General features: G+C 43.5%; 2 protein-coding genes across 4 annotated transcripts in view; both read left to right on the top strand.

Moving 5' to 3' along the window:
• The window catches only part of RSPRY1 (ring finger and SPRY domain containing 1), a 44,592-nt gene extending 42,472 nt beyond the window's left edge, over nt 1-2,120 (top strand). For all 3 annotated transcript variants that reach the window (XM_037516385.2, XM_037516384.1, XM_037516383.2), the window contains exon 15: nt 1,961-2,120. In XM_037516385.2, coding sequence (XP_037372282.1) covers nt 1,961-2,057 — 97 coding nt within the window. In that variant the 3' untranslated portion in view covers nt 2,058-2,120. The remainder of the gene's footprint in view (nt 1-1,960) is intronic.
• Nucleotides 2,121-7,857: 5,737 nt separating this feature from the next.
• On the top strand, nt 7,858-14,677 carry ARL2BP (ADP ribosylation factor like GTPase 2 binding protein). The gene is made up of 6 exons (XM_037516382.2): nt 7,858-7,939; nt 8,498-8,559; nt 10,778-10,884; nt 12,323-12,408; nt 12,641-12,737; nt 13,273-14,677. The coding sequence occupies exons 1-6, from the start codon at nt 7,902-7,904 to the stop codon at nt 13,369-13,371; spliced, it is 489 nt and encodes a 162-aa protein (XP_037372279.1). The 5' UTR covers nt 7,858-7,901; the 3' UTR covers nt 13,372-14,677.
• The last annotated feature ends 133 nt before the right edge of the window (nt 14,678-14,810 follow it).

Raw genomic sequence — 14,810 nt, 5'->3', positions numbered from 1 at the left:
AGTTGACTGTTATGGCAGTGTATGCATTGTGTCTCATTGCACCTGTAGCTATACCAGTCTCTCTTCAGAGAGAAAGCCATGGTGATCACATCTGTGGTTATTCCTTGGTATCAGATCTACAGCCCAGGATTCCTTAATTTAAGCACTTTCACAGGTTTTTGTTATCAAGGTCTCACAGGCAGATGTAGAGTTTAAAGGCCTGGATGTCTTGATGCCCCTTTTGATTTGTTTCTATGAGATTAATATCACAAACAGTATGATCTAGCCTTGTTCATGTTTGAGCTCTCTGGCCCTTCTCACTAGTTGGCACACAATGAAGCCTCAAGAATGAGGTCTGGGGGCCTCCCCGGTGGCGCAGTGGTTGAGCGCTGGCTGCGAAGCTGCCCTCAGCCTCTGCAGTGCCGGTTCGATCCCCGGCTGCTCCCCGGCCACCAGAGGAGGGTCCCACATGGTGCGCAGACCTCTCCTGCCGCCCGCTGCTCCCCTCAGCAGTGTACTTCGGTCCTTCTGTCTGCTCTGCTCCCCGCTCTGGCTCTGGTGAATTCTCTCACCCTCCCACGCTTCTGACTGTACCCAGTGCTTGCATAAATAAGTAAAAATAAATCTTAAAAAAAAAAAAATTTAAAAAAAAAAAAAAAGAATGAGGTCTGAAACCTAAGAACTTAGAACCAAGTGCCTTAAGTATATGCAGCCTCTGTGATAGAAACATCCAAAACAGGAGTAGAAGAGGAAATTAAAAGAATTATAAGAGAATTTAGCTCAACTTCCAGCAACAATTTTAAGAGAGTGGGAATAAAGAAATCTGGATAAACTGAATAATATGAACTGATTCCTAGAAGAGATTGAAAATCTAATAAGCATTCCTGTTACCATAGAAGAAACTGAGGTGATTATCAAAGCTCCCTTTGCCTTTTCCCCCAAAATCACTAAGCCCAGATAGTTTCACAGATGAATTCTTTCAAACTTTCAGGGTATAGATGCAATTTATTCAATAGCCAAGGAGAGGAGGAAGCCTAGGAATTAACACTTTCCATAAAAATATTGAAAAGACATTTGTTAAAATTCAGTATCCATTCCTAGTGAATGCAATACTACAAAACCAGAATTGACTGAAAACCTATTTGAGTCAATGTAACAATTGAATTATCTAGTTGATTACAAAAACATAGCAGTTTTCCTATGTATGAACATGTAATTGAAGATCCCTTTTACAATAGTTTTTTTTTTTTTTTAAAGTGGGGAACTATCTAAGAATACATACTAAGAAATACGTGGTTCTTATATGAAGAAAACTTTGAAACTACCAGAAATGTAATAGAAGTTTTCAATAAGTGGATCTCATCTTGGATAGGGAAACCTCTCACTGTTGTAAAAGATAACACTTTTCCCTAAACCCTGAGTTTAATTTAATCCATATAAAAAGGGTAACATGATTTTTTCCCCTGAAAGTGAAAATGCTAATTTAAACCTTCTAAGACAAGAAAATTCTGAAAAGAGAGTGTTATGGAGAGGACTTATACCTACCACATCTTGAAATATATTAAATTAATGCTTGTAGTAAATTAAATGTTAATTTGCTGGAAAACAAATTAACAAATTTGTTTAATTTGTTAACAAATTTAACAAACCAAATGTTAGTTTGGTGAAAAAGATGATTGAACAATGAAACAGAATAGAAGCCCACAAATGATACTGGATAAGTGGCTAGTTGTCCGGGAAACCCATATACAATCTTTTAAGTATAGGCTGTTTACTATGTAGACTTCATGGGAGAGAATACATATGAATTTTTACTCAGATTGAGGTTCAGAAATGTGAGACTTTTTTATTTATATATTCAATTTTTTAAAACAATTTTTTCTATTTAGTAAGCCTGTTAACATTTTAGATTGAGTCAGCAGGTCCTTGGTTTGACTTTCTGAAGCATGAATCTAACTAGCATTTATGTCTTTCTTCTCAGTGACCTGTGCATGGATTGTGCCTTGCAACTGGAGACCTGCCCACTGTGTCGCAAAGAAATAGTGTCTAGAGTCAGACAGATTTCTCATATTTCATGACACACGTGAAGAAGCATCATGGACTTATTTCAATTCAATTCCAGCCAATGTTGAAAAGAAAAACAAAGGAAAAAAAACATCTCTAATCAGTTGTACGCACATTGAAACTTATAGCCATGGCCAGATTTTATGCTAAAAATGGTAGTTTGTCAAAGACAAAAAAATTCTCTTAGAATCTAACCCAACTTGCCAGCCCTGAGAATCCTTTTTAAGGCCAAGGAAAGCTGAGCGCTACAGCTAGGCCTTGTGGTACTTTATGAAAAAGAGGAGACAGTACCCTCCTGAGAGCTGGAATTCTCTGTGTTGGGTTCATTTGATTGTTTAGCACAGGATAAAGTTTTTATGTTGGACAGAGGTCATCATGGAGAAGTAAACGACAGCGTTTCTGGGTTAAGTGTAACTTCCCATTGGTCAGGGAGACACCTGTGTGCTAAGCGTGGATGTTGCACTGCAAGACTTGAATCTATGAAACTAGAATCACACAGGTCAATACTACAAGCAACACAGAGGGCCTGAATGAAGGTGCAGAGTGTAGAAGAAAACCCAAATTTTTGATATTTCAGTGATTCCAAAGAACATTCTAGTTTTTTTTAACTGCAGAAAATTGGTGGTATTTTCACATTCATGTTGTTTCTATCCAATGTCAGTACCCACATTTTGTGAGGAAAAAATGTTTTAACAATACAGAAGGAGTTCTTAAATTAACTGCAATGTCAGACTGGAGAAAATTACTTGGTATTTTAGGGTATTTTCAAGGTACCATCAAATCAGGTTTCTTGGTTTTGTTAAAAAAATTTTTTTAAATCAGTATTGTTTTGGGACGTAATATGCTTTGAAACTCTTGAAGTGATAGTTTCAAAAACTTAAGGACAGTCTGAGAGCACATATTCCTATTGTTTTAAATAAATACATGTTTTTGAATAGTGAATTCAATCATGGATTGTTGACTATGTCTTCATCAAAAGTATTAATCCCTCTCAGGGTCTCTAGTGAAGACCTTCAAGAGTTTGGTTTTTTCTCCCAGAAAATTGGAAGGTAGAATTGTAAATTCATAGAACTTATTTTATAATGGTGTACCTCAGCAGCTGCCTTTCAATTTATGCCAAGTCCTTACTGAGTTTATACTTGAATAGTAAATATGTCTTCTAAGTTTTACAGTGTCTTAAACTTAATGCACATTTTTTTCCTTCCTTTCCCACCCTTTCTTGTTTATAGCTCATTAAATTGTTATATTACAGAGCTGATTTCCTTCCTGGCCGTACTTGTTGGGGTGCTGGATTTTTTCCATGTCTTTAGTCTTCCGTAAATCAAAAAAATATAAATATATATATATATATATATATTCTCTCTAGCTTGTGGTGAATATAGTAATTTGCATTGAAGAAATAAAACATTTGTTGCCTTTTTTTGACTAAGACCTTACAACTTTCATTGGTGCCTTCTGCAGATGCTCCAAGACATTTACTTTTGGTATAAGGGCTATTTTCCAGGATGAGAGAATCAAATATTAGAATTAAGAAAGGTTAATCACTGAATCATCCAGCAGATCTTTACTGAGCACCTAATATGCTCTGAGCACTGTGCCTATATGGAATACAAAATAATTTGTTCATGGGACTTATGTCTGGCAATGGGGAGAAAACACAATATATTTGTAACGAATTGGTAGTGCCCTGAGAGAAAACAGGTGTTATGAGAATCAGGTACATAACTTAGATGGAGGAGGCAGCAGAAACCTTGCTAAAGGAAGTAACATTAATAAAAACTCAAAAGGAGGGCCTCCCTGGTGGCGCAGGGGTTAAGTCTCAAAGCTATCAAGCTATCACCAGCCATTGCTGCCTGAGTTCAATCCCCAGCCAGGGAGCTGACCCACAGGGCAGCAGACCTCTCCTGTCTCACCTGCTGCTCTCCTCAGCAGTGTATTTCAGTAGATCCACCTGTTCTGCATTCCACTCTGTTATGGTGAATCTTCTCACCCCTGCACCTCTAGCCTATACCCCAGTTCTTGAATGCATAAAATAGATCTTTAAAAAAAGAAAAACTCAAAGGAGGAAATATGAAATGGCCAGGAAGAGACTGAAGGAAAACAAGCTTATAGGACTGGGTTAGCTTGTGGGTGAACAGCATTATAGGCTGAGGCACTGAGGAGAAAGGAGGTCTGTCAGCTTTAGGAGCTAATGAAAAGCCCCTATCCCTACTAAGATAGGAGCTGAGGTGGTAAATACTGAGTTCCAGTGTTAGGGAAGCCAGGGAGCTTCGTGAAGACCACATTAAGAACTTTGTATTTTACTCTTAAGTTTAGACGTGGAAGTGCCTTTATGTAATTTTAGAAGATGGCTCTGGCTTTGGTGTGGAGAATGCAATGGAGGGGTATGGAGAGCAGGATAAAGGACAAAAATGGAAGTAGTAAGCTGTAGGGAGTCTCTGAAGTAAGTCAGAGAAGTGAAGGTGATCAGTAAATTTAGTGGAGGCAAACAAAAGTAAATGGAATTATCGGGTTGTTGGAAAAGTCGTGACGTATTTTTTATGGTTTGGTTGCAAAAATGTATCTTGACTTTTCTGACAATCCAATAATAGGTAATCTGTCAGTAGTCAAAGGAATGCAGGGCCCTATTAGCTTTCTAGAAATTTGCCCTTGAACTTTGTTCATAAGAGAGTCTGCTTTCCCAATTCTTTGAGACCATAAAATAAGGATTTCAATATTACATTGAATCATTCAGGATGGAAGCAAAGGAATATTGGAACTACTTCAAGAGGAAAGACATTTACTTCACAGAGAAGAGTTAAAAATAGGAACTAGCAGGCTATGTGGAAGAAAACAAAGAGACCTGTACTGCATGTAAGCATTTTAAGGAAAATGAAAGCTAGGCTTTTATTGCTTTTATTGTACTGGAGCGGGAGAAAGAAGTTGTGTCATTTTCTCCACTGATTCACTGGGAAAATGCACTTAGGTTCTCCCCCCCAAAAAAAGTTTAATGAATTGTCACCTTTTTGAATGAAATTGATGATGCAAAGTAAAGCCATGATATCATTTGCAGACTGCCAGAAAGCTGATTTAATCAGAAAGCAAAACAATTTAACAGGAAGCTAACTTTTGCATGAATTTCAGCCATCTTGATTGTATTCATTAACAGTAAGATCAACTCTTTCCAAGATTGTTTATTTTGTTATCTATTCACTTAAAATAATTCTTAACTCTTAACCCCCCAAATGTGATAAGAAATAATTATTAATGTTAAATATATTCAAGTAAATTTTTCAGTTTTCTTTTTTTTCTTTTTTTTTAAGATTTATTTATGCATACAAGAGCAGGGGTATAGGCCAGAGACATGGGGGGTGAGAGGATTCGCCAGAGACCGTAGGGAACAGAACAGGCAGACTGACTGAAATACACTGCAGAGGGGAAAAACGGGTGAGACAGGAGAGGTCTGCCACGCCATGTGGATTGCTGGGGCTCAAACTCGGGCTCCAGTGGCTGCGGATATAGATTCATACGTTGTGTCTTAACCCCTTGCACCACCAGGGAGGCCAGGTTTGTTTGGTTTTTTTAATAGGTTTCAAGGATTTGAAACAATGTATTCATAAATTTTTGGCTCAGTTTCTGGCATATGTCTGAGTAAGTGGGTCCTGTTGCCTTTATGCCCATTTGTTTTTAGAGATGGGAAAGTGGATTAAGGATAGCCACACATTCTTTGACATTATCACCCCCTTCTGCTATAAATGAAGTTTTTGTCCCCTCCCCTTGAATCTGGATGTTCTCTTCTTGACCAATAAGAGTTTCGCCCTTTCCTTGTGAGTGGATTCTGTTTCAGTGGATTCTGTTTCAGTCTCTCTTGAGGTGACTGGTAGTTTCCACTTCCTGTCTCTTCAAGTATTTTCTCTTGGACCCAGCGCCATGTTGTGAAAAAAACAAAGCACCCTGCAGAGACCTACATAGACTGGAACAGAAACACCCTCACCTCCACCCAGCCAGTCTTCTGGTCAACACCCACAACTGAGCTCTCCATCAAAAGGCAATACTAATTGCCCAGCCATATAAGTGAGTGAGACATATAAGTGCCCCTACGAGGAGCCAAGACCTGTTCAAATTGCAGGTTAGTGAGCAACATGATTTTTCCAAGCCAACAAATTTTCAGGTGACTTGTAACAACAATTGATGACCAGAACAGATAAAAGTTGTTTCCTTCTCCACTCTGATCCCATAGGTGCTTCAGCAGCAGAGTGAGCAACTTTATTTGGTCTTGAAAAAAATGTGTGATCTATAGAGAGAAAAGGTAATGAGGAAATTTGCTGAGTTTGCTTAAACAGAACTTGGTCCAGTTAATCAGCAAATCTTTTTCTTTTACATAGTACTCCTGAGAACTGATCTCACCCCAGATAGAATTGTGTCTTGGAAACCATGTTGTCGTTCCACATCCCATTGATAGTTATTTTATACCCATTTCAAGACCACCCGATTAATTCAGGATCTCCATCTGATCCTTGGATTTTACTAAACCGTAACTTAAATTTCTCTAGACCAGTGCCATACATTTCGCCAAACGGTATGATGCAACCCAGTATGGCTGGTGCAATCAAGAGAAACCAGCTTTAGGGAATCCTTATGTGAAATCTGCCAGTTTTGGAGGAGACTTTGTGATTGTGTTGTTCAAAATGATTCTGGCAACTTTTTTTTTCTGTCTTTCCATTTTATTAAAACTCAAATAATTACAAAGTGTGAGATGAAAAAAGCTTTCAAATGAAATTGCTGGATTCTTATTGCATAATGATAGACAACCACACGTTAAATTTTCACTGTCGACAAATTAGGAAAAAATATATCTACTTTTTTTAGGTTGTGGAACTCAGTAACTGTGAAGAAACCCAACTGATGAAATACTTTTAGAACGTGAAAGCCAACAATACATTTTTGTTTGATCAACATCTGGTGAATCACTGACAGTCCATTACAATTTTCTAATTTATGTATCCTCTGTTGGTTATATTTAATGACAATATAATATAATTAATGATAATATAACTCAATGATTCTGGCAACTTTATCTTGCCTAATTAGCCAAGAAAGCAGTAATTGGGAGAGCAAGATACGGTGTCAACAAGACATCCGCTTGTTGCAATGAGACTTTCCTTCCACGAGAGGGCGTGACGGCCTTGCAAATAGACGTCTGCGTTATCTGATAAAAGTAAGGGATTGAGTGAAAAGATTTGCAATTTACAGTGCTCTGAAATCCTCCTTTAAACGACTTCATCATCATCTTCATCCTGTAACTTATGTCCACATTGTAATTCAGGAAGTTGCGGCTCCTGGCTTCGATCCCTCCCTCCAGCCATAAAATGGGAGTGGCGGGAGCAGCCTGGCTACGCCGCGCCCGGCCACGTCCGGGAGCAGGTCCCGGGGAGCAGGGGCGGCGGGGTGGGGGGGTTGGGCGTCCCTTCCCATCCTTTCCCCTCACTTCCTCCACCTCCCGGCCCCGCCCCTGCGTCGGGCAACACGCACCTGTGATTGGCTGTCGGGAGCCGCCGGCGACGGAAGGGAGCGCGGTGGCCATGGTAACGGGGGCGGGGCCGGGGTCAGTAACCGACGCGGGGACGCCGCGGTCGCTGCGGCGCGCGCGGAGCGGTCAGGCCGGCGAGGAGGCCCGGCCGCCCTTGGCCGCAGCCGGGGAGCCCGAGCGCCGGCCTCGCGCGCGCGCCCGGAGCCGGCCGGGCTGTGAGCGGCCGCGGCCTTGGCGGCGAGGCCTCCCTCCCTGATGCCGCTTGGGGCTCCGCGGAGCAGCGCGGAGGCCGGGCCCGGGCCGCGGGCGGGGTAGGCGGCGCCCCGCGCGGCGTGGATGGGCGGCGGCGATGGACGGCCCCGAGGAGGAGAGCTTCGCCCTGGCCTTGTGCGTGGCGCCGCCCGGCCCGGGGCTGGAGGCTGGAGGCTGGGCCGACGCGGGGCGGGGGGGCGGGAGAGCGGGAGGGCGGGCGCCGCCGGCGGGGCCGGGACTCCGGGGGGCTCCACGCGACGCCCAACACCCCGTCGCAGCCCCGGGCCCCGGCCCTCGCCGGCAGCAGCACCTCGCGGGCCGGAGGCCGCCCCCGCCCGGTGGCCCGCGCAGCCGCGGCGAGAGCCGGGGGGATCCAGGGGGGCCTCGGATGCCACCCACGGCCCCCGTTGGGTCCTTTTGTAGCTCCCTGGGCCCCACCACATGGCCCAGAAAACGTTTTCAGGTTTCCTGAAAGTGGTGCGGTCGCGTTTACCTGCAATACCACGGCTGGGTTAAGTGTTTCCTCTGTTTGGATTTGGTAGATGAGAAAGTCGCCATTCTTAGTTGACTCTTGGGGGTTGGGGGCTCTTTTTGCCAGTCTTTTTTCTTTTGTGCATGTTTGAAGGCGTCAATCGGAAATTTTTTTTTTTTTAACTAATTTGAAGCAGCACCTAATCCAGGCATCTTTTGTAGCTCTTCCTCCTCTGATGCGGAATTTGATACTGTGGTTGGATACTTAGAGGATATCATCATGGGTAAGCCGCCTCGCCACGACTTGACCCTGTGCTGTTTAATTCTCAGACTCTTGCTTTTATGGACTCTGAGGTTGATTTGGAGAGATGATTTATAAGTGAAGGAAGACAGCAAGCCCCGTATAATTTTTAAGATAGCACAATGTAATATTAAGTAAGCCTGGGTGTGTTGTCTTAGAAGCAAACAGCCAAAGTTCGTTGTTCTTAAAACAAGGGCTAGCCATCCATTCAGAGGCCTGAAAGGACTTATTCAAGTAATGGAGCACCTGGAAGTCGTTACCGGGCCCTTGGTAATATGTCAGGAGATAGATCTCCTTTATTTCACAGTTAATAGGAGCCTTTTCGTGGAGCGCTAACATTTTCATGCCTGAAACACAGTATAACCACAGCACATTAACTTGAAGAAAACAAGGTGCCTTTCTTAAGCCGGTTCTTTTTTTAAGCTGGCTAAGCTGGTTCTGTATTTTCTTGGGTTCTGAGTTTTGTATCTGTGGATCCATGTAGGTATCCATAGTCCTAAGCAACAGACAAGCAGTGACAGGTAACAAACTTTTAATACAAATGATGTGGAGAGAAAAACTTAAATTTTGAGAAGCATTCTGTACTGACTGAATTTTCTGAGAATTAGGGAAAGAACACTGTCTTTCAGTGTTGCTTGGCTGTATTTCTTAGTCTCATTTAGTGTGAAAATCACTGACCCAGTTTTTATGCCTTCAGGTCCTATGAAAGTTCATGAGCTGAACACTTAAACAGGTGTTTCACCATTAAGCTTCTGTCTCATTTGCACCTCAGGGTTTCTGGGGAATACTAAGGAGATTCTCAGTTCTTTAACCCTTTATGAGTCGTGTGTTTGCTGTGGAGGGAAATAAACCATTTGGAAGCCCAGAATATGTATTCCAAAGTATAGTTCATTTGTCAGCACTTTCCTTTTTAGAAATATCTTTAGTTGTTTGAGTTTCCTATTCCCTAACACTTAAGTGTCCTCTGTGAATTGGTTCACATGCATTCTCATCTAAATCCCACATAATCCTAAATGGTAGGGACTATGATCATCCTCATTTTCTAGATAAGGAGACCTTTAGACAAATAATAACATGCCCCAGGTGTAGCTGTTATAGGGCAGCCCCAATATTGAACGGGTTGCCTGGCTGTGGGTCCTCACCTGCACGCTTAAAAGGGACTTATTAATACTCCACTACAGGCACACACAAAAGGTTAATAAAAGGTTTATTTACAAGGGAAAAGGAAATAAGGAAAATGTACAACTCAGGGAGAAAATAGGGAAATAAAGTCTTTAATGCGTCCTACCCGATCCGCCAACCTGGAAACCCAAAAAGCACTCTCAGAGCTGGCCGGACGCTGCGAACTGGCGGGGAGCCAAAATGGGGGACCCCTCCAAAGCCCACGTGTCTGGCTTTATACCAGCCTGGCTGCTTAACCCCACCCTCAGGTCCCAGCCACCTTCCCTTTGGTGGTGATGGGATTTGGAGTTCCCAGTGTCTTTGGCTTTGGCCTGGGGTGGGGGTGGAGTCCACAAAGCCTGTGTGGAGTTAGCATTAGGACATCCTTTTCCCCCTAACATAGCCATTATCAGCCCAGCTACACTGTTTTCACCACCACTGCTGAAATATTAAAATAAGAACCAATTCTGGTGGCCTATGGGTTAAGTCTCAGTGCTATCACCGCTGTGGCCTGAGTTCGATCCCTGGCCAGGGAGCTGATCCACATGGCGCAGCAGACATCTCCTGTCTCACCCACTGCTCCCCCTAGCAGGGTCTTTAGGTAAATCTGCCTGTTCTGCACCCCTGTGTCTGGTGAATCCTCTCACCCCTTACCTCTGGCCTACACGCCAGTTTTTTTACGTAAAAATAATTTTAAAAAATAAGATCCAATTCCTTCCTTTGAAGGCGTGTCGAGCCACCTGTGTGAATGTGCTTGAAATGGAGTGGCAGATGGCGTGATGTTGCATACAGTGAACATACTTAACACCACCAAACTGTATTTATAAATGATTAAAATTGTAAATGCTATGTGTATTTTACCATTTTTTTTTACAAGTGGTGAGACAAGTTCATCTATTGCAACCATTTAAACACTTCCCTAAGACACCTCTTAGCGAGAGGTTATTGAGGAAACAATCTACTGATCTAAGTGCTATTATAAGTTAGAATGAGTTTCCATCTCTGTTAAAAATAATATATTTTTTCCCATTGTGGTTCAGATGACGAGTTCCAGTTATTACAGAGAAATTTCATGGACAAGTACTACCAGGAGTTTGAAGACACGGAGGAGAATAAACTCATCTACACGCCTATTTTTAATGAATATGTAAGTGGATTTCTATGTCTTACTTGGAGATTAGGATTTCTTTGAAATGGGCCTTTAAGATCAAAAGATGGGGGGCCTCCCTGTGGTGCAGGGATTAAAGACAAAGCAATATCAAGCTATCACCAGCCACTGCAGCACGAGTTCAATCCCCAGCTGGCTGGGAGCTGACCCACATGGCCCAGCAGACCTTTCCTGTCTCCCCGCTGCTCTTCTCAGCAGTGTATTTCAGTAGATCCACCTGTTCTGCTCCCCACTCTGTCTCTAGTGAATCCTCTTACCCCCTGCACCTCTGGCTTATACCCCAGTTCTTGTATGCACATATAAATCTTTTAAAAAAAAAAAAAAAAAAGGTCAAAAGATGTTAAGATTTGCTCCACTTGTAAAATCTGCCACCAGTACATGCCAGGAATTCCAATTAGAATCAGGCTTAGTTCTTATCTCCTATTATTTCCCTCTGCACAGCTCCTGGAGCTGTCTTCCAAATGTTTAATCATTTTGCCAACTTCTATTTTATTTATTTATTTTTAAAGATTTATTGCTGAGAGGAACTGAGGTATGGGTAAGAGGATTCACCAGAAACAGTGGGGAGCAAAACAGGCGGGTTTACTGAAATACGCTGCTAAGGGGAACAGTAGGCAAGACAGGAGAGGTCTGTTGCGCCATATGGGTCAGCTCGTTGGCCTGAGATCGAATTTGGTCCCTGGTGGTGATAGGGTGATAATAGCACTGAGACTTAACCCCTAGGCCATCAGGGAGGCCCCCCAACTTCTATTTTAGAAGAGGTGTGACTTTATTATAATGCTGCTTTCAGTTACAATATGGGTATTCCACATACCTTGTATTTATATACTTTTGACCTTTTTGCTGTTAAAAAAAAAATTCTACTACATAATCTAATCAAGTATGCATGGCGATTAGGTAAAGATCACAGTGTGACCCAGATCACGCGCTAGTTGGTAGCAAACTCAAGACTTGAACCCTGCAACCCCAACCTTTTCCGGTAAACCTGGAGCAGCCTCCTAGAAGGATCTCATTCATTTAAGGACAAGTTTGAGCCTCAGGACTTAATAAAGTAGGAAGAGCAGGTGTCTTCTAGGCAAGCCTCAGCTTGTCAGGAACCTGCGAGTGCCTCCAACTGTGGTTTTCTGTGTGTTTCTCTTGCACAGATTCCATCTATACAGGAAGCCCCCACTTCTTTCCTGCCCTGGAAAGGTTGTGAGTCCAGCTGCTCCTGGTTTCCCTGACTTTAGCATTTGCCTTGTTACAGCAGAAGGACCTGGAATGCCACTCCCCCATGCTTGGGAGAGGCTGAGTGCTTCTCAAGGACAGGAGTGGTGTTTGGTTCCCTTCAGCAGTTCTAGCACTCACTCTGGAGCATGGCACATAGAGCAGAAAGGACTTTCAAAAGTGTTTGACCAAGGCCCCTTCATTGTTACAGATTTCTTTGGTAGAAAAGTATATTGAAGAACAGCTGCTGGAGCGGATTCCTGGATTTAACATGGCAGCGTTCACCACAACTTTGCAGTGAGTTTTGTGCAACGCCTTGGTTATTCTGTTTTTTTGGTTTTTTTTTTACCTCCCTCCTTCAGTCTAAAAAAGGACACTTTTTCTTCGAGTGCTTGCAGGTCAAGGCTTAGAGCAAATGCTGTGAATGATTGGGTTCCTGGTGGGAAGCCCTCAAAACCTTTGAATAGAATCCTGCAGAGACGGGGTCTGTCAGGATCCAGCTGTGAACCTGCTGTCCTTTTCTTTGCAGGCACCATAAGGATGAAGTGGCTGGTGACATATTTGACATGCTGCTCACATTTACAGATTTTCTGGCTTTCAAAGAAATGTTTCTGGACTACAGAGCAGTAAGTCACTGTTACCTGTGTAGTTAGCCACAGTGAACTACTAGGAAAGTTCCAAATAGAACACAGGCCACCTCCCACACTTCTCCCCATAAGAAAAATATTTTTCAGCCAAGATAGGTGACCCTGGCCAGTGTTGAGCATAAACACAAAATGACCTCCTTCCCCTCCTGTGTGCACTCCCTGGTGATCAACCTTCACCCTGAGCCGCCCTCCCTCTGCCAGGGTTCTGAGCTAGAAAGAACTTTTTTCCTATTCCTTCACTCTTTTTTTTTTAAAGATTTATTTACTTATGCATACAAGGACAGAGGTGTGGGGGGTGAGAGGATTCACCAGAGACAGAGTGAGGAGCAGAATGGGTGGATCTACTGAAACACACTGCTGAGGGAAGCAGCGGGCGAGACAGGAGAGGTCTGCTGCGCCATGTGGGTAGCTCCCTGGCGGGCCAGAGATAACTTCACAGTGCTGTGTTTAACCCCTTGTGCCACCAGGGAGGCCCCTATTCCTTCACTCTTGAATTTTTTTCTTTTCTCCATAGGAAAAAGAAGGCCGGGGGCTGGACTTAAGCAGTGGTTTAGTGGTGACTTCGTTATGCAAATCATCTGTGCCAGCGTCCCAGAACAATCTTCGCCCCTGAGTCCTTCCACGGGGCAGTGGGATCCCATCTCAACATCTCCAGCCCAGTAGAGACTGGGAGGGGCCTCTGGTACTGACGACTGAAGACGACATCTTGGAAGGACTGCACTGCAACGCCTCGTTCACGTGAAGTATTGATGGGTCGAAAAGAAAACTACCTGACCCCCTGGGCCCTGTTCTCCTGCAACACCTCCTTGTGCCCAGTGACCCAGACACTCCTCCCCCAGCAGACAACCCTTTCTCCTCGACTGGGCTCTGGAGCAAGCGTTCCACTCGGAGCCCCTTGCCCAGCCGTATATGTTGGTGTGTCAGCCCGGAAAGCCACCACCAGCAGGCTTTGCATGACTTTTTTTGGGCACCCACAGCATTTTACATGTACCCAGGTTTCCATCCTTCCGCCTCCATGGGGTTTTTGACTGGGAGTATTTATCTAGGGTGTTTTTCGGGGCAGCTGCCCATCTGGAGATTTCTGAACTGCAGTACTTACAGCTCATCTTCACTGTAGGAATCAGCTGAGTGATGTCATTTACCTAAGAACTGTGCGTGAAAACCAATTCCCAGCTTACGTCTGGAGTCCTGTCATCAGTGTCTCCTGCCAGGCCTCATGTAGTCCCACTGTTTCTAAAACTCTCTTAAGCATTTTTGTAAAAAATATTTTTCTAGATGAATACTCAGGCTGAACTAACCTAGTGGACATAATCTTGGCACTTCCATGATTGCCCACTTAAAGATCAAAGTATTATATGCTATGTGCTGCTTAGTTGCTAGAGCGGTGGAAGCAGGTGCTCTCTGTCGGCATTCCCACCCGCCTGGGCGCCAGGGGGCCTGTGCGCACGCTGGGGGCCGACTGCGGCTTTCCTCTCCTGTGGCATGGTAAGTGTTTGTGCAGGTTTGCTTAAAACTCTCTCTGTATAAGTCATTTGTTAAGTTTTCTGTTGGGGAAGGGGCTCTAATTCCTTCTTCCTGTCAAAACCTTCCTACCAAGATGGTATTTCCCTAGCCTAGCTCAGTATGAGTAGGAGAGAATACTGGTCACCTGTCTGCTTTGATGCATTACAATGTTTGATACAACATTACTGACTGGAAAACAAGTCCCATTTATAGAAAGAAGAAAAAACATAGTAGTTCCAATTCCCATTGTGTACCTTAGATTTAAAAAAAAAAAATCTGTACCGACTTTTCACTTGGCTGTTGGCGGTTTCAAAGGATGGGCTATGTGTTTTCCTGTACCGATGGTGTGTCTTATTAAATACTTTTATACCATGAGTAAAATTCGAGACATTTTGCAAGAATCCTCATTCTAAGGGACTCTCGCTACACTGTCTGCTCACCCAGAGACAGCTTTAGCCGCCTACCCTGGCCGTGCTTCCTCCTCACTCCTTCACTGACTTGGGGAAGCACCTGATGAGGATCTGTGGCTGGTCTGCCTGATTAAGACTT

This window comes from Talpa occidentalis, unplaced genomic scaffold (genome assembly GCF_014898055.3).
Source record: "Talpa occidentalis isolate TD23 unplaced genomic scaffold, MPIMG_talOcc4v2.1 talOcc4.17, whole genome shotgun sequence".
In the NCBI taxonomy this organism is placed as follows: domain Eukaryota; kingdom Metazoa; phylum Chordata; class Mammalia; order Eulipotyphla; family Talpidae; genus Talpa; species Talpa occidentalis.
The sequence above is the reverse complement of the archived record's forward strand: the minus strand, read 5'-3'. Positions and strand labels throughout refer to the sequence as shown.